The sequence below is a fragment of the Microtus pennsylvanicus genome, chromosome 9 (assembly GCF_037038515.1).
Source record: "Microtus pennsylvanicus isolate mMicPen1 chromosome 9, mMicPen1.hap1, whole genome shotgun sequence".
Taxonomy (NCBI): Eukaryota; Metazoa; Chordata; class Mammalia; order Rodentia; family Cricetidae; genus Microtus; species Microtus pennsylvanicus.
In genome coordinates, this window is record NC_134587.1 from 20,436,520 (window position 1) to 20,456,009 (window position 19,490).

General features: G+C 44.1%; 1 protein-coding gene across 5 annotated transcripts in view; it reads left to right on the plus strand.

The window, feature by feature from the left end:
• The window catches only part of Itgb6 (integrin subunit beta 6), a 118,205-nt gene that overhangs the window by 87,927 nt on the left and 10,788 nt on the right, over positions 1-19,490 (plus strand). For all 5 annotated transcript variants that reach the window (XM_075985062.1, XM_075985059.1, XM_075985057.1 and 2 more), the window contains 5 exons: positions 240-374; positions 579-996; positions 7,206-7,428; positions 11,205-11,296; positions 15,785-15,904. In XM_075985062.1, the coding sequence (XP_075841177.1) occupies positions 240-374; positions 579-996; positions 7,206-7,428; positions 11,205-11,296; positions 15,785-15,904 (988 nt within the window). The remainder of the gene's footprint in view (positions 1-239; positions 375-578; positions 997-7,205; positions 7,429-11,204; positions 11,297-15,784; positions 15,905-19,490) is intronic.

Here is a 19,490-nt window from a genome sequence, read left to right on the forward strand (position 1 = left end):
CTCTACCTGCCATCTCATCAGAGACTCCAGGCTACAGGCTTGCAGTCCGGAGTCCCTCCTTACCTGGGTTCTGAGACCTGAACTCAGACCCTCACACGTCCGCAGCAAGAAGCCTTTCCCACGGAGCCATTTCCCTAGTTCCTTCCTTTGTCCTTTAATGAGCACGATTCGGTTTCTTCTTCTGGCTGGATTTATTTTTGTGTCAGACTTTATTTAACCCTTTCTTGTCTACACTGAAGGAACTGCGGTCTGAGGTAGAACTGGAGGTATTGGGAGACACAGAAGGACTCAGTCTGTCTTTCACGGCTCTCTGTAACAATGGCATCCTCTTCCCCAACCAGAAGAAATGCTCCCACATGAAAGTTGGGGATACGGTAAGTAGATACCCAGTAGATCTCCAGAAATACCATTCAGATGGGTCAGACGCTAGCTCAGCTTGCTAACGCTGGACTCCTTGGGAAAATTTCAATCCTTTCCTACTAACTGCTTTTGGCAAAGCCAGTCTCTGCCAGCCTTGTCCCAAAGTCCTACAGGCTGCTGGGTGGAGGAAGCAGACAAACAGCGTCCTTCTTTTCCAGGCATCCTTCAATGTGACCGTGAGCATATCCAATTGTGAGAAGAGAAGCCGAAGCCTTATCATAAAGCCCGTGGGGCTAGGGGACACCCTGGAAATCCTCGTCACGGCAGAATGTGACTGCCACTGCCAGAAGGAAGTAGAAGTGAACAGTTCTAAATGCCACAACGGGAACGGCTCCTTCCAGTGTGGGGTGTGTGCCTGCAACCCCGGCCACATGGGCCCTCACTGTGAGTGCGGCGAGGACACGGTGAGCATGGACTCCTGCAAGGAGGCCCCGGGACAACCCTCGTGCAGTGGAAGAGGTGATTGCTACTGTGGGCAGTGCATCTGCCATTTATCGCCCTATGGGAGCATCTACGGACCTTACTGCCAGTGCGACAATTTCTCCTGCCTGCGACACAAAGGCCTGCTCTGTGGAGGTAGGCTATGGCTCAGTACCTCTTACTGCAGCTGTTGAAGCGGTTTCATCTTTCATTCCTTCCTCGCATTCCTGGGCTTAGTGGCTGTTCAGTAACTATTTGCCGATGGCTTCAGTGGGCGAACCCTTAGACTTGGCGTAACTGGGTTATCTCTTGCATTTGCTGCCTGTCTAACTTTCCTTGGCGTAACTGGGTTATCTCTTGCGTTTGCTGCCTGTGTAATGTTCCTTTGGGGTCAGTTAGCTTATATTTACATTATATTTAAATATTACTATTTCATAAGGCTAGGTAGACAAAAGTTGGAGATGTCGCCTTTCTAGTTACCACCCAGATTCCACAAAACTATGATCTGAATTTCACTGTCTGTCAGACTTGTCTAGATTAGGTTGCTGGGTCAGACCCTATTCTTATATCTTTTACTTAGAATTAAAAGAAGAAGAAGAAGAAAAAGAAGTAGTAGTAGTTAAACAGAGCGTTCCATTCCAAAAGAATGGAACGAAGGAAAAGGCCCAGAAATGCTATAGATGTAAGGGCCTTCACTTCACATCTCTCTCTCCCACCCTCCCTCTCTCTTTTTCTTTCTCTCCACTCTCTCCCCTCTTCCCTCCCTCCGTTCCCCCTCCCTCCATCTTTAGATTCACAGTCCTCCTGTCTCAGGCTCCCGAGCACTGGGATTACAGGTGGCTATATCATACCTAGCCATGAATACTCACCAAACATACCAGGTTAGGGACTAGACCAAGTAAAGCCAAGCACACATGTGAGAAAGCCTTGAAATGAATGAAAGGTGAAAATAGCTCAGAATTTCTTGAAACTTTCAAGAAAGGTTTAAAATGTAAATATAATATATATGCTTTTATTTCTCTTGTAGATAGAGAAACACACTAAGAACACACTACAGAGGCCAGGTGTGGTGACGCATGCATGCCTTTAGTACCAGCACTTAGAGGCAGAGGTAGTCAGATCTCTGTGAGTTCAAGTCTAGCCTGGACTACACTGTGAGTTTCAGACCAGTCAGGACTATATAGCAAGAGTCCCATCTCTCTCAAAATAACAAACTAACAACAAAAAGAAATGACTATAGACGCTGGAAGGATGGCTTTGTGGTTTTAAGAGGACATACTCTTCTTTAGGGGACCTGATTTTGGTTCCCAGGGCTCTTGATAGATGGCTTTTAATTATAACTCCCATTCCATGGGCTCTGATGCCCTCTTCTGGCCTCCATGAACACCTGCACCCATGTGGCATTCACTGATACACATACACATAAATACAGATAATAACAATAAAGTTTTAGGGGTTCTGCAGTTAGAGCATTCAGAGGACCTATGTTCAATTCCTAGCACCTATTTCAGGTGACTCACAGATGCCTGTAACTCCAGCGCCAGAGGGTCAAATCTCTCTAGCCTCTGCAGGCACCTGTACTTGTGTGCACAGATACATATGTACAAATAAGAAAGGTAAAGCAGTTGAAAATGAACCTTTAAAAAAGAGGGGGAAAAGATGCTACATCAAATACAATTCAAAGTTATTCTGATACACGTATTTTATTATAACCTATGTTTGGCAGGAGCTGCAGCTATGTTGACACGGTTATAAATTTGAAGTTTTAACCGGCTCTTGATTAAACTTAGACACCCTGGTTATCCCATGATGTAAGCAGATGTCTCAACAAAACGAAACATCATCTTTACAGAAAACTAAGCAATTTATTTCCAAATCAGTATCAGAAGCAGATAAAAGACTAATTTTCTCAGGGCTCAGGAGGTTGACGTGGGAGAATCAGAAGCTGAAGATAATGAGACAAATAAATAAAACAAACAAACAAGAAAACAAAGAAGGAAATGAAAAGAAAGAAATAAAGAAAAGAAGGAAGGACAGAAGGAAAGAAGTAGCGAAAGAAGGAGGAAGGAAGGAAGACTTAAAGAATTCCAAGTGTTTTTGAAAACCATGTGAAAGCATTTACCCTGAAGAAGATACATTTCCCTCCCCTTTTCCTTCAAAGTTTCACTATCTGATTCCTCTGTGTGTGTGTGTGTGTGTGTGTACACCCATGTCAGTTATCTATCTATCTATCTATCTATCTATCTATCTATCTATCTATCTATCTATCTATCAATCATCTATTCATCTATCATCTATCTATCTATCTATCATCTATTCATCTATCATCTATCTATCATCTATCTATCTATCATCTATCTATCTATCATCTATTCATCTATCATCTATCTATCATCTATCTATCATCTATCTATCATCTATCTATCATCTATCTATCATCTATCTATCTATCTATCTATCATCTATCTATCTATCTTACTGGATTTTGGCAGGACACAACCTGTAGGTGACAAGAAGCTAGCCAATGTCAAAGCCATCCCCACACAGTACGAAGGATACATTTGACAGACGCTCACACTGCCTTTTTAGTAAAATGCATATTCAAAACACATGAAAATCTTTTTGAGAGCCCCAACTGTAACATAATCTAATCTAACCTAATCTAATGGGGTAATAGTAACCCTCCCAATGTTCAGTAATAAATCCTGCATTTAAAGATTGAAAGCAACAGGAATTGCTGGCGCGTACTCTGCCACACAGTGTCCCCATCCCCATTTCTTTCTTTTTAAAAAAATGTGTGCAGAGCATCAGGAATACACTCAACAGAGTTTACTCAACCTATACACTGTATAGTTAGGAAGATCAGACAATAGTGACATCCATCAAGTCAGATGCAGGAATCACAAGAAATTCTCTTTAGAAAACAAGATTTCTTTAGCTGCACTCAGAAACCTCGACCAGTGCCAAGTTCCTTCACACTTGAGTGCCTTCTCCTCTAAGAGGCACAGGAAAGTAAAATCAAGAATTCAAATCCAGCCAGGACTGGCAGGACAGCCTCTGTGTGTCCAGGACTGGGCACAGCACAGGGATGGAGGCTTTCCCTCCCTGTGACCAGATGCTGTCCTCCCAGTCGTGATAGCCCGAAGTCACCAGATAATGCCACTCACAAGTGGCATGGATCTCACTTACGCCATCAGTAATTGACTTGACAGCGCGCTGCTTCTCTGAAAAGCTTTTATCATGGCACGCTTTGTCATACAGCGTCTTTCATCCATCTCGGAGCACCCAGAGATAGAAGGCTCCATTGATTCTGTTTATCCTTGCCCAAATTCCATTAGTCTATTTTGATTCTAAGGGAATGGGAGCTATATCAGGCAAATGGCATTAGAGAAGAAACTCCTTGTGATTATGCACTGAGAGTTATTTTTCAGGGGCATTCCGGAATGATCTATCCCTCTGAAAAGAGCATCTAGATCTTGGGTTATTATCTTGCTTATACAAGAGACCAATATAAAGGCGGTGCTGTGGTGGCAAGAGCTGGTACTGCAGAGAGTTTGTTGCCCAAGGACCTCAACTGGCACCTTTAGTGACCTAGATGATGGTCCCAAAAGGCCAGTGGAATAGAGAGGGTCTCTAAGTTCTGAAAGGCAGATTTTATATTTTTGCTGTGGCGGTCTTTTTTTTTTTTAATGTTCCAGGAAGGGTTTTCTAAAGTGCCAAGGAATTCTTGTATGCAGAGGTGTAGTGGGCAGCCTCTGGGCATCTAGAAAGGTACATTTATGCCCTGTGCTGACTTTCAGAATAAATTACAACCCAGAGTTTTCTCCCTTTCATAGCTGTTTCCTCTTTCCTGGGGAAGAGGGAGGGAATGATATTGGACACAGAGAATACACACACATCCCAGGGGTATTCAGAACCCAAATTTGAAAGCTCTTTGGTTTAGCCAGCGTATGATGGACCCTTCTATCATCCATCTCTTAAGGCCCACGAACACAGCCAGAAATGTAACCAACGACTAGAACCCAGGTTGCAAGAGAAAAGTCAGTCGTCGGTCCCATAGTGAACTCTCCGGCATCTTCTACAAGGGGAAGCATGCAGCATCTATTCATTTTTACTTTGTTTCTAATCAAAGTATAGAACTTTGATAATTGGTTTTACCTGCAAGTTCTTCCTCCTAGATAGCTTTTAGGAACCTTCTTCAGACCAGCCCTTGTGGAGTTCAGTTATGGGCCAGGTACCACTGTAAACACGGGCATAGACTAACTTAGGTAAATGCACATTGTCCTGGAAGAGCCAAACTTTTTGCTACAAGTTGCCCGTATCTGGGCCATATTTTTTTTTCTGGAGGCTTGTAAATAAATACTATTTGTTTGGAACACCAAATGCTCGGTTTAGCATCCTTGGCAAGCTCTCAGAACTCCATGGGAAGGATACTTACCTGAAACACACTATCTGCCAGTTTAGACTGGTTCATAAGCCGTTCTGTGGTCTGATTCAGAACGGGCTCTTGAGTGCCACAACCATCTGCACTATCAGCTCTGCCTTGTGAACGTACTATGATTGATGGGCATATTTCCACCGCCTCCCGTCATTCTGTCTCTGAGTGCAACTCCCTTCTAAATAGCTTTGTCCACCAGTGTCCCAGGCTCCTCCTCCTGCCATCTGAGTCTGTCCTGGGCGTCTGCAGCGGCCATGCTCCCACTGCCCTCCTCCTCTCAGCCTCCCCTGTGAGGAGCATTTCCTCTGTCCGTGTTTTACAGGCTGATCGGCTCCCAAGCTTTCCATGCTCTGCCTGCTTGCCTTAGATGACCTGATTCACAACTGCCTCACCTGACGCCTTTCCCTAATGGATCCCAAGCCCCTTCCTCCAGGCTCATCTCTCTATCTTCAACTGCCTACTAAGATATCCAACAGTTCTCTCTCTCCCAAACTCCACAGAGCCATAGAGACTCACTGTCCAACACACCCAAAGCTTCTTTCCTGTTCCAGAACCATTCAGGCATTCAACAAGTGATCTGGGCATGCCAGGTATTGGAGTGTGGCAGTAACCAGGGACCAGCTTCCAAGTCATGGAGCCATGCCACCAGCTGGCCACCCAGCCCGTTGGCCTAGCAAGGACTCCATCTCTCCTTCTTCGTGCTGTACTATTACCCATCATGCCCTGCTCTGAACATTCCGGCTTACATTGCTTGTCCTTTCGTCGCTGTTCTCAGGGATGATTCCATGGGTCAGGCCTCTGCTTCTGCAAGACATTGCAACTGCCTTTGCTGCCTCTCATTTGACCTCTCTGTGGGGTTAGGGTGTGTCTACACACATACCTGTCTGTTCAGGTCACTGCCTTACAGAAAATTTTGTAACTCCCTGGGAAAATATTCTTTTGCCATGCAGCTTCTCATTGTCTCACTTGCTGTTATAAATTCTAATGTGAATGTAATATGCAAGGATATCTGATATGTGACCCCTATGGGGGTTATAACCCACAAGTTGAAAACCACTGACATAGAAGGATGGATCCTAAAACTGAACAATTTGCCTGAGAGCTCCAATGGGCTTGTCTGCATGATCTCATTTTGACTAGTTATTTACTCTTTTTGCTGTGATTTTTAGCTAGGAGACAAATCAGTAAATACACATGGCCAACAAAGCACCTGTCTACCATCTTTCTGTCTTTTTATCATCCATTTATCCATCATCCGTCCGTCTATCGATCTGTCTGTCCATCTATCCATCAGTCTACCATCTATTTATCTACCTGTCTATCCATGCATCCATCTGTTGACCAAGGTTTCTGTCCCACCCAGTCCTGCAGTTGTTTAGTCCCAAAGAAATACACAGAAGCCTACATTAATTATAAACTGGTTGGCCTAGTAGCTCAGGCTTCTTATTCATTATTTCTTACATCTTACATTAACCCGTTATTCTTGTCTGTGTTAGCAACATGGCTTGGTACCTTTTTAGGCGAGGCAGTCACATCTTGCTTACTCTGTGTCTGGGTGATGACTGCAGCCGACTAAATCTTTCCTCTTCCCAGAATTCTCTTGTTCTCCTCCCCCCCCCCACCTCTACTTCCTCCCAGGTCACCCTGCCTATACTTCCTGCCTGGCTACTGGCCAATCAGTGTTTATTTAAAATACAAGTGACAGGGTACACAGACCATAGTCCCATAACATCCATCCATGCATGCATCCATCCATGCATGCATCCACCCATCCATCCATCCACACATCTATTGCTTCTATCTCTCTCTTTGCCTCTTTCTCTGCCCATCCCCTCCAACCTTTCAGAGTATTTAAAGGTAAGGAGAAAAGATATTCCCCATCTTGGGAAATAAGGAGCACAGTGTACATGTTATGTTTCTATTACAGATAATGGGGACTGTGACTGTGGCGAATGTATCTGCCGGGAAGGCTGGACAGGAGAGTACTGCAACTGTACAACCAGCAGGGACTCATGTGCATCTGAGGATGGAGTGCTGTGCAGTGGACGTGGGGACTGCGTCTGTGGCAAGTGTGTCTGCAGGAACCCTGGAGCCTCAGGACCCACCTGTGAACGCTGTCCCACCTGTGGCGACCCTTGTAACTCTAAGCGGTAACGTCTCTACTTTATTCTCTTCTGTAGCAAGGTTTCTGTGTGATGGAAGTTTAAAAGGCATCTAGTAAACTCAACCTCTAATTGTCTCAGCTGAGTTTGGTCTCCATCCAGCCTCCATCAAACCTCATAGCCTAAGGGCCACTGTGGTCCTCATCCTGGAAGGTCAGCCTCTCACCTGCCTCTTTGTCCTGATTATCCAAAACCACACTGCCAGGTTTCTGCTAAAGATGGGGGTGGGGTGGGAGATTGGGGGAGTTGGAGGTGAGGGGAAGAGGGGTAGCTGATGTCCCTTACTGATAGCATCAGATGGTCTCTCAGTTGGAGAGGTATCCTGGAGGTATCCTGCTGACATCCACAGGCAATCAGTTCCTTTTCTGAGGAAACAGACAAACTTCTTATCTAGAGACTTGAGGCTGACCTACCCAAAGTCGTTTCCATTCTGGTAAGGCCAAAAGAGGCAGAAGCAGAAAGACAATCTTAGCTTTCACTTCTCTCCTTATGGTACACTTTGGCACTTCTGTGTATCATTATACATATATACTGTGGTTTCATTTTTACACTATTAAGACAATAACAAAACTAAATACACCCATATTTTTCTATTGAAACTGATTTCTGGTTAGCAGCTTCACTTTACAGAATTGGAACAAATCTTGTAGGTCTCCTCAAGCAGGTCTCTTAATGGCTTGTGAGGTCACAGTGTAGCAGGTTAGCAGCAAATAGGATTAAGTAGTTCATACTTTCATTAACTGATTCCTGGAATGGTGGCATTTTGCGTGTGTGATATAAACAAGGAAGAAAATCAATTCCCCCCAGTGGTTACCCACCAAGCCGGTGTCACGATTTTCCTGTCACTGTCCCTGGCAAGCTGAGATATATGCCAAGTAGGGAGCTTGAATCAAATGTCAGTTGTAGTTCAGTGACAGAGTGACTGCCTAGCATTCAGGAGTCTCTGGGTTCAAATCTTGGCGTAACCACCACAAAAAAGTAAGATTTTTTTTTATTCCTTTTCTTTTCCATCTTCTTTATCAATATGAGTTAGTCTTTTATCAGGGTTGTAAGATGCAAAATTAACTGTTTCCAGTTGGCTTTTACTCTTTACTTTTTTGAGGAGCCCACCCAAATAAATGCAGCTCCCAAATAAATACAGAGGCTTATTCTTTTTTATGAATGCCTGGCCTTAGCTTGGCTTGTTTGTAGCCAGATTTTCTTAAATTATCTTGTTCACCTTTTGCTTTGGGGCTTTTGTCTTTCTCTATTCTGGAGACCTTTCTTTACTTCTTACTTCATGGTTTACTGGGTTAGCTGAGTAGCTGGCCCCCTCCTTCTCCTTTTTCTCATTCTTCGAATCCTCTCTTCCCAGATTTCTCTTCCTATTAATTCTTTCTGTCTGCCAGCCTTGCCCATCCTTTCTCCTGCCTAGCTATTGGCCATTCGGCTCTTTATTAGATCAAGTTGGTGTTTCAGGCAGGCAAAGTAACACAGCTCACAGTTAAATAAATGCAACATAGAAGAATGCAACACATCTTTGCATCATTAAACAGATATTCCACAGCATAAACAAATAACACATCTTCAACTAATATTCTATAACAATTATCGAGGTTGTTCCAATTTGGGAATCAGCATCTTGATGTTAGTTTTGAGATGGATCTATTCTTCCTTTTTCTCAGGCATGTGTTCATTTACCTAACATTACATACATGCTGCGTGCCAAAAATAGTGACAAGTCATAGGCATGCAGTTAACAGTTATGGTTCTTACATTCATACGTGCTAAGGGCCTAATGGAAAGATGGACTTTATGTTTTGCATGTGTATACGTATGTAGTGGGGGCACATGTTTGCATGTGTATGGTACACGTGTGTTGGTGCATGTGTGGTGGTTGAAATTACCTGGCACAAGTGAGAAGGAAACATAGAACATGCAACAAACCCGCGTAGGAGTTTATTAGAGGGGGCGTGTACCACATACAAGGGGGTATCCTGACCTGGAAGAGTAAAAGGTTTAAGGTGAGACAGGTGGATCCAATGAGAGAGTCCCTTGAGCTTGGCAGCTGTGGGAGTTACAAGAATTACTTTAAAGGGGTCCTGCCATTTAAGGGAAAAGGATGAGTGGCATTGGTCTGGGGGATAGAATAGTACCTGATCTCCTATTTTAATTGGTGGTGGGCATGAATTGGCACACGGTTGAGGTAATGAGTAGTCAGTAAAATCCCACAATAGGGAGTGAAGATGGGATAACAGCAGAGTAAGCAGGTGATCAGGAAAGGGAGAAGTTTTTTGGATGAGAGGCTGGGAGTTAAAACTGACTGCCCATACATGATTCAAAGGGCAAGATGGAAAGGGGGCTTTGGGGGAGAGCCCTAAACCTAAGAAGGGCCAGAGGCAAAAGTTTTACCCAGTCAAGATGAAGCTCCTGTGACATCTTAACAATAACATTTGAAGAGAGACCACTGAAAAGCTAATGAGCCGGAGGTCTTGAACCAGGCAATAGGTTCTGTTAGGTTTTTTAACAGCAAGTATAGGGTTGTTTAAGGGAAAAGATTTTATGTGGACTCTGGGGATCTGAACTCTTGTCCTCATACTTGCATGCCAAGCTCCTTATCCACTGAGCCAGTCCCAATGCCTATTTCTTTTTCAGGTAATTAACAGAGATATGTGGGCTGCAGTCACAGTGGGGCTGTAGAGGATGCTGGGAATAGGCAAGATGTCTGGGGCAATCACAGTGAGACACACAAAAGGGGTTGAAGAGTCTCTCCAGGGTGCTCCAGGCCCCCACAAAGCCTGCCCAGAAATACTGAAAACACAAAAGCAGCTTCAAGACCAGATGGTGCTCTCAATCCCACACGGTTGCTGACCCAAGCCCTGCCTATAGAGCAACAGTTCTCAACCTGTGGGTCTCGAATCCCAATAGGAGTCACATATCAGACATCCTGCTTATGAGATATTTACATTAAGATTCAGAACAGAAAAAGTGCAGTTATGAAGTTAACAGTGAAATAATTTTACGGTTGGGTGTCCTCACAAAGTTAATACAGCTTCAGCCGACATCCCATGGGCATGAGCATAAAGTCCTTTGAAGACCACCCATACCCCAGCCATGTGTATGCACGCAGAAACTTCTGCAGATTTGTCCTACTACAAACTGAATCTATTTGTAAAGTTATTTGTAGGACAAGATACATTCTAGGCTTACATATTACTTTTGTCTATAGGCATCTTATAATCCTTGTATTCTTGGAAATATACTTTCTAAAAGCAGCGATCTTTTATTTAGAAGCCTGAATTAATGAAGATCCAGGCTATAATCCTAAGCCTTAGAAACACACTACGAAGATTTATACTTATTCAAAAAGAGCAACATAAAATTGAATTTTAGAATAATCCTATTTGACATAAATTGAGAGCACCCATCACTGTTAGAATTCTTGCTGAGATATGGATCATTTGGGTTAAGAAATTCATTACTTTGCCTAGATTCTAGTCATATTTATGGATATAAACTCTCCCTTATGTCAAAACATAGCTAAAGCACTAAAGTATTTTTTCTCAACCAATCAGGAGCCGTCACTATAGAATAGACAATGCCAACAAGGCTGACTCAGGGAGCTCTAAGTATGGAGTAGGAGTCGGAACAATTTAGCATTCTCTTAGGAGTCACCCAACTCTTTCTGAAAGAGGTCAATCTCACCATCGAGAAGAGTAAAGCAGTATGCCCACTGCATGCCTGGTCTCCACCATATGAGCTGATGAACTCTGTTGTCCCCACAGGAGCTGCGTCGAATGCTACCTGTCTGCAGATGGCCAGGACCAAGAGTGCATGGAGAAGTGCCAAGCCACCGGCGCCACCATCAGCGAGGAAGGTGCTCCTTGTCTTAAATCCATAGTGCTCTTTGTCTTAAATCCATAGTGCTCCTTGTCTTAAATCCATAGCTCTTGAGAGGCAGAAACCGTGGGAGTCAAGGGACTCCCAGGATCTTGACTTCATTTCTACCAGGAGCTAGGTGCTGGGGTTCTCTGTCCCCTTTTGAAGGATAAATGCATTTTCTAAAGAAATAATGGCACAGGAAGCAAGCAATTTAACGTCATGGCTATTCTATCAGTCTTCGGTTCTGTTAGGGGGTTCACCCCTGCTTGACAGGGGTGCCTAGTGAATTCTACAAGGCTGTGTTTTCCAAACTAGTAAGACAGAAATTGGAAGAAATGACTCTTAACTGCCACTGACAGCCTGAAATTTTTCTATATCACAGGTTTGCTTTATGTCAAGATAAGATAAAACCTGCCCTAATGGTTTGCCTGACTGCACTTTACAGATCCTGGAAGTGTTCTGCTCAGGAGCTAGCTGGATTTTGTCTACCCCTCCACTGTTCCTCCTAGTGATTTTACTTCCTCCCAGTCATGGGTATTACATCACCATCCATCCCCCATCCCTCTTGACTCATCCTCCGAATTCAAGAAGTCCCTCTTCTAATTGCTAAGAGAGCTGGGCTTCTGCTTTCCTGTCATGTTTAATTATTTAAAATGAGGATCTAGTGGCAAAATCTCATCCCAAATATTTAATGCCCCTGCAGGTTAGATGAGCAGGAGAAAAGACATTTAAAAAGGGATGTGGGGACTTTACAACAAAGGAGATGGCCGCTATGCTTCAAAATGGTAGTGATGCTACAGTTGAGCTACTGGGTGGGTCAGGGCCTGATGAGTGCTCATAAAACCCCTCATCTGTGCTTTTCTGGTGACCAAGGATAAGTCTGCCAAATAGCAGCGAATGGAATGAGATGCTGTGTGCTTTGTCTGATAAAGGTGAGACACACAAAAGCATCGAGAAAGAGCAGCGTTTGTGGCATCTCCACATCAGTGACTAGCAGGCATCTCAGAGCATCCTCCAGGCTCACGTCCCAGCAGCGGGGGTATTCACCAGCTGTCTCTGGGAGATGAGTCAAAGTTGCAGAAAATGCCTGCAAATGACTGGGAGTCGATTCGCCAGCAACACGGGACAGGCAGTGTGTGCTGAAAAGGAAATGAAGCAGCGGCTCGCCAGCCACAGGTGTGAACAGGGCAGTCGCTGTGATTGGCAGAGATGCTCGCATTGGGGAGAAAGGCTAGCTTACGTGGCTTTTAGAACATTTACGTTCTTTGGGTTTGGCCGACATCTCCTTAAGAGAGGAGGATATTACTGAAAGCAGCCAGTGGATTATTAACCCACTCTAAGCACTAATCTGGACAAATGTGAGGAGACACGAGATCTGGCCAAGTTAGGTTAAAAGACACCTTTTCAATCACCTCCTTACAAATCGTTTTGAACTTCTAGCCCACTGATGTCGTTGTCACACTGGGTGGTTGTCACACTAGTTTGAACAAACGACCTCCCATCTGCTCATCTAAGGGTCTCTTAGCCCCGCTTTTCCTCTGCTGAGGATGTGGAGTAGACAGACCTACTGTCTAACGCACATGAATTTACCCATTGTGCATCTGTGCCCTGGGTGGGCACATCTAACATTCATTCTGTTTTATTGAAGGAGTCGTGCTTCTTAATTTACCCCATTATCCAGACACTCAGATCCTTGTTACTCAGAGCTTGCTCCACCAGATACTATCTCTGAAAAGTTCACAAAATAAAGCACCCACAGTCATATTACATTTTAGAAATGTATTCACAATAAGTCAATGTATTCATATACATTCTGGAAATGGGAAACTCAGGATCCCAGAGCTTTGCAAGTCTTCATAATTGCTATGTACATTAAATATGGGTGTGGGTCTCCACGAGGGCCAGGAGAGGTACTCATGTAAAAGAGATATCCAAATGTATCTCAAATGGAGAACACTCCTCAACACACACCATGACCACCTTTGGGAAACCGTTTACTTCCAGAACTGCTAACTGATCCCAGAGCTGATGTCTTAAAACACAGGGTTGTGAGTCAATACAGACATTTATGTTTTCTACGTTCTTTGGATCTGCCTCTCCACCCCCACCTCCACTTATGTTTTCCTTCCTTCATTAAACATGATTTCCCAGGCTGCCTGAGATCTTATTTTTCCCTGTATTATTCAGTGGCAGTAATTCAGGTCTCACAAAGAAGGGGAAAGAGAAAGAAAGAAAGGGCCATTTTCTATGAACAAAAGAAAACCTTAGCGGCTAATTATGCAAATCTTTCATTGCACATCCAATCATACTATTTCAACACCCAAACACTGCAAAACGGGGCCCATTTAGCCTGCAAAAGTCAGGAAAAGGAATGGTGGAGTAATTAAAGCACAAGGGGGGAGTTGTGAATCAAAGGTCAGATCTGCAGTTCCATTAAAACCTCAATAATCTTGGCCAAGCAAAGGAAGCCTCCCAACGCTTCAATGCGGCCGTTTGAAAGAAAATAGAGAAGCGGGATTAATATTACTGACGTGAGGAGACTAAACCAGCCACATACGTTCAGCCTGAAAGCTTGGCGTCCCATTGAGTTCAAAAGAGGGTGTGAGCTCTCATTGCTGCAGCAAAGACTGAAGAAAGAAAATGCTCCAAAATGCCAAAACACTCCAAGACTTCATGAATCTTAGTTATTGGAGTGGAAATTAAGCACTGGAGAGGTGAAAGTCATATAAAGAGGACCAAACTTTGACTTGAGCAAGGGTACCTGCTATTTACCATCAAACACATGAAATAACACAGGCTGAGTTGCCAAAAGCTTCCCAAATCTCCTCATCTAAGCCATCTTATTAGAATGTTTATTCTAATAAGTCTCATAACCACCTAATGCCCGAGTCCTGTGCATATCACAATCTCTCCCATTAGAACAACCAAGCTGGGTTCCCAGACCCAGGTGAATCAGATTGTTATATGCATATGGGAATGATCTAACATGAAAAATTTGCATAAAATTTCTTAATATGGATATGTACATAAAGAGATGCTTCTAATGAGTTCAAAACCAGTTTAGGCCGTGTAAATCTATTGTACAAAATCTCATTTAGAATGGTGAATTTCTGATTTACTGGTCCCTGCTGTCATGAATGATAAAGAGCTTATCAGTCACAGGACCTATCAGGGGTTTCTCTTAAATTTAAATGCAAAGACAAACAATGACAACTTAATATTTCTATATTTTATGGCTAGCATTTCTGCACCCTAAATAGCCCTAAATAGGCTCTTTATTTTTTCTTGTAAGAATGCACACACACGCGCACACACACATACACACAAATTCTATCAATACCTTTTAGAAACTTAAGCTGCTGGGTGGTGGTATCACAGACCTTTAGTCCTAGCACTTGGGAGGCAGAGGCAGGTGGGTCTCTGAGTTCAAGGCCAGCCTGCTCTACAGAGCAAGTTCCAGGACAGCTAAGGCTAAACAGAGAAAACCTGTTTTGGAAAAAGAAAAAAATTTTAAGCTAATGGGGGAAAAAAATCACACTCCAGAAAGAGTAGGCCCAAGATTACCTGGGATAGTTTGATTTTCATAGTCTTTCTTAATACACTATTATTGGAGCATATGTCTTAGAAGTTTAGATTCAGAGCAAATGTTATTTTAATTATAGGTTTCTGAAAAACTGTTAATAGTTTCATCAAGAATTTCCAAATTAGAATAAGAATTGTAAAACTAATCTGTTTGCTTTAATTCAGAAATACTTGAGGAATCTGGCAGAGTAGCTGGGCCATCAGAATTTTTGATGTGTGAACTAAGAGTTTTACATTTTTATCACCATAAATAAAATTTTATTACTAATTATCATGAAATTCACATTCTAACTCTTAAGCTTCATAAGGGAAAATATTCAATTTGGGAAACCTTTTGAGGAAGATCTCGCTTTCTTCTTAGGAAAGAAGGTATACTGTGTGTCGGAGAGCCTGGGTTCCTTTTCATCTGAGACTCCCCTTTATCCTGCGGGTCTCCGAGATACAGAACCCCTCTGTCTCGGCTTCCTGATATTAATTTTTTCTCACCATGTGACAAGTGCCAAGCCAGCGATTCAGGCTGCACCATGGAGAAGCCCTCTGGCTAGTATCAGTGTACATCCGCACTGAGCAGAGTGTCACCTAGCTAACTTCCCAGATGCTCTGAGCAGAGAGGAACACACTGCCCCCCCCCCCCCATTACCATCATCATGGCCGTTCTATCCCCCGGGCAGTGGTGGGCACCTGCACTGTGCTGCTTTCGCTCGATTGAAGTCTTCCTCCATCGGACAGAGGGAATTCTGATGGTCAGTCCTGATTGACCACATCTGCTATGCTTCTCAGTTCCCATCCGACAGAACTGAAAACCCTAATTCGCATACTGAAAGACTCAATACTGTTTTGCTTTAAAAATGATCTCTTTTGAAATCTCATTTACCCTAATGCATGACTCTTTCACCTGCAGATTTTTCAAAGGATACTTCTGTTTCCTGCTCTCTACAAGGAGAAAATGAATGTCTTATTACATTCCTAATAACCACAGACAATGAGGGGAAGGCCATCATCCACAGCATCAATGAGAAAGGTGGGTAGCTTGGGTTCCATTGTCAAGGTCAAGTGATACTACCTTTCGAGGCACCCAGACAGTCACTTCAGGTGGCTTGCCAGGAAAAGACATTTCAAAGTTTGGGGTAAAGTGCTTCTCCCAAGGTTGAAAAGATCCTTTATTAAAACTTTTGTTGTGTTCCTGCGTCTTTTATGAAGATGAGGTAACGTGATAACTTTCATTGTCCCCAAGCATCACCTCCTGGACAGCTAGCTGCTGGCCCTGAGGAGAGGTGGACCAAGAAAACAAAATACAAACTGGTTTGCTTTTCTGAAAAAAAACTAGCAGGAAGGAGTAACAGATTCTAAAACCAAGTTAAAGTGGTGGTTCAAAAATTGTTTCGTTGTGCAATCACCACTTGAGATTGTGGGATCTTCTTGCCTCTCCAAGCCTCTATTTCCTCATCTGTAAAATGGGAAAAGCAGTGGCACAAACTTTTAAGAGATAACTCAAGGAATAAATGGAACAATGAATGTAATATACGTGCCAAAAGAGGCTTCCCAGCAATGGCCCATTAAAAGAGACTCTTGGATCAGGAAAGACACAGGCAGCAAATCAGGTTATGGCTAGAGATGTCGAAGTGTCAGGACAGCTAGCATACACCTCTAATGCCAATATTCAGGAGAATGAAAGCAGGAGGTTTGCTTTGAGTTTGAGACAGCCTCCACTGAGTGATGTCAGACCAGGGCAGCCAAGAGCCCATTGTTTCTGTGCTTTTGTAGATTTTCAATCGTTGTCAACTCGTGGAATCACTTTCCAATGCACCCCTAGAAATTTCATCTCCAGCTAAGGGAAAAGACAAGTTTATACACCATGGAAAGGGAAGCAGTGGAGAACACATCTTTAAGAAGCTTTCAAATTGTGTGTGTATCAGACTCCCCTGTTTATCTAAAAGGCTGTTATCCTGAGTCAGCAGGCCTGCGTGCACTCGGTCTGCATTCCAATAATCCAACTTAGCACAGATGGTCCAGGCGCTTTTGGAGCCACTGTGCTAACAAACCCTGGCGGCGTTCTGAAACACGCACAGGTGACTCACATTTTCTGTCTTCAGCGGTGACCTACCCCTCCCTAAAATGTCCCAGAGAAATGACAGCTGTGTTAAGTGACTTCATCAGGCTGGGGTTTGGAGCAAAAGGTCCTGCCCAGACAACAGCAGCACACACAGAGGATGGGGTTTGTTGTGTGGACTTGCTTTTCAATGTGCTGGGAGAATGTTAAGTCCTGATCTTGAAATCAAAGCTATCAAATTGATGATCACACTAAAGGTTGAAAAGAAACCAAATACCTGAAAAGTGGGTTTAAACCTCATGTTACGATCAAGAAAATGGCCAGAGAAATGTCACATTATCCTGCCAACAGAGCTGGAGGTCGGGCACAGTTCGTGAAGTGTGGGGATGACTGGGGATGTGGATTTGATTCCTGGGAGGGCAGGATACTCCCGGCATATTTCTGAGAAATATAAACACAAAAATGCATTTTGCAGTCAGGAAGCCGGGTGAGTCATGCTGTGTAATAACCAAGTTATTTCATAAAACTAAAAAAACCTGTCCCTTCATTAGGAGTGTTATACAGTTACAATTACAAACCCCCATCACTGTGTTTGTAATTGTGGTAGTGATTTTAGCATGTTAATGTGAAATCAAAACCACCCCTCAAATTGATTCTATTGGGAAATCACATCCGGAACAACAAAGCGACTTTCCGTGGAAGGCCTTGTGGGTTTCTGTAGCACAAATAATAGGAACCCAGAGACAGATATTGGGGTTCGGTCTGAAAACCAGAAAAACAAAGCAGTCAAGCCATTAGAGAAGTCTTACCTCTACCAAGGCTGGGCAACTGCAAACTCAGCAGATCAGAGCCTCTCCCCTCCCGGTTTACATTCCCTCTAGTGCTGGGACTAAAGGCCCGTGACTTTCTAGTACTGGGATTAAATGTGTGAACTACCTTCTCCTGGATTTGTTTCTGCATTGATTTTGTGTAGCCCAAAGTGATCTTGAGACATCATCTGCTCTGTCTCCCAAATCTTGGGGTTAAAAAGAACGGGGTTTCTTGAACTCTTAAAAGAGAGAGAGCAGGCTGTCCCTGAACAGCAAGGACACTTTCAGCAGTGGAGATTTAGACTGCACAGAGATGAACTGAAGGAGAAGAGCGGGTTCCAGCCAGGCTGAGGCCAGAACAAGTACCCAGAGTCAGAGTTGTGAGCAAGAACCCACGCCAAACCCCAGGGTCAGCTGGCAAAGAACTCCTCTGGAAAGAAGGTCTTCAGAATGATTCCGGGGAAGATATTGAAGTTGCAGCAGGTCCTAATGGACCATTGCTTACAGTTGACTAGCCAGTGGGTGCAGAACCTCTCGCCAGAAGACCAGTAAAGCACACAAGCCTCTCAGAAGTGGGAAAAGAGGATGGGCTACCTACTGTCCCAGGCGGTCAACCTCATATGGTCTGGGGCGACAAAGAAACTGAAGTTTAAAGAACCTCTCCCTCTCTTGGACTCTAGATGTGACATCAAAACAGGGCAGCAAGCCCCGTCATCTTGGCAGCCTGTCCAACCAGGTTCCAGGCTGGGTGGTTTTGAAGCCGCCTTTGTCAGCCATGTCCTGTCCAAACGTGGTACTGGTATCTACGGTCTTTACCGCGCCAACTTCCAGAGCGTGAGGCCTATCAGAGAGACAAATTCCACCTTGGTACCAGCGAGAACAAGCTTCGCTTTGACCCTATAAAAGAGAGGTCGTGTCGGTGTGGCATGAACCTCAGGGACGCAGGCCTGCTGCAGTACTCGGACTGGCAAGGGCAGCCCTTCCTTCAGAAAGTGCTCACCATCTTCTCGATCCACGACTGCAGGGCACCTACACCTCCTGATTCAGAAAATGTGGGGGTTCTCGATGGCCCCTGCTCGGGCTTATATATCTTTGCTGGCCAGTGTTCTGTGTGATGCAGGTATTGCCTTTCTGATCCCTACACCCCGCTACAGGTTTCTGGGCTTGGCTGGCTTGATTTTCTTTTTTTTTTCTTTCGCACCCACCTCCCCCACCCGTGGAACGTGTCTTCAGCTGATCAATGCTGTCTCGTTACTGAACTCTTATTCGTTCTTTTATTCTTGTACACAGCGTGAGAAGCGCACCAACATGCCATCCGTCAGAGGACGCACAGATGTCCGGTGCCTTTCTATTGTAGTGTCTTATTTATCCCCTAGTCTTCTGTAGTAAGCGGAAGAGAAGGAAAAACAATCTCCCTGGGATTTCACAAGATCTCATGACAGGCCCAAGAATACCTCAAATGCCCCATTCCTGGGCAGGCCTGGTGCTTCCAGAAGCCCCAAGGTGTCAGGAGTTTCTTCCTCCCTAAGCTGAGACCTGTGGCTCTCAAGTTAGAAACTAGGTCAAATGAAAACCAGGAAAAAGCAGGGAAAGGTTAATGCTTCCCAGTGTCCTCTAAGCAAGCTGAAAGGGAGCTGGTCCAGCATGCTTGCTGTTGCTGAGGATGCAGGCACAGCCTTACATCCCTCATCTTCCTTCTGTATCTGGATAGAGAAGTGGTCCTCAACTTCCTTAAGGCTGCAGCCCTT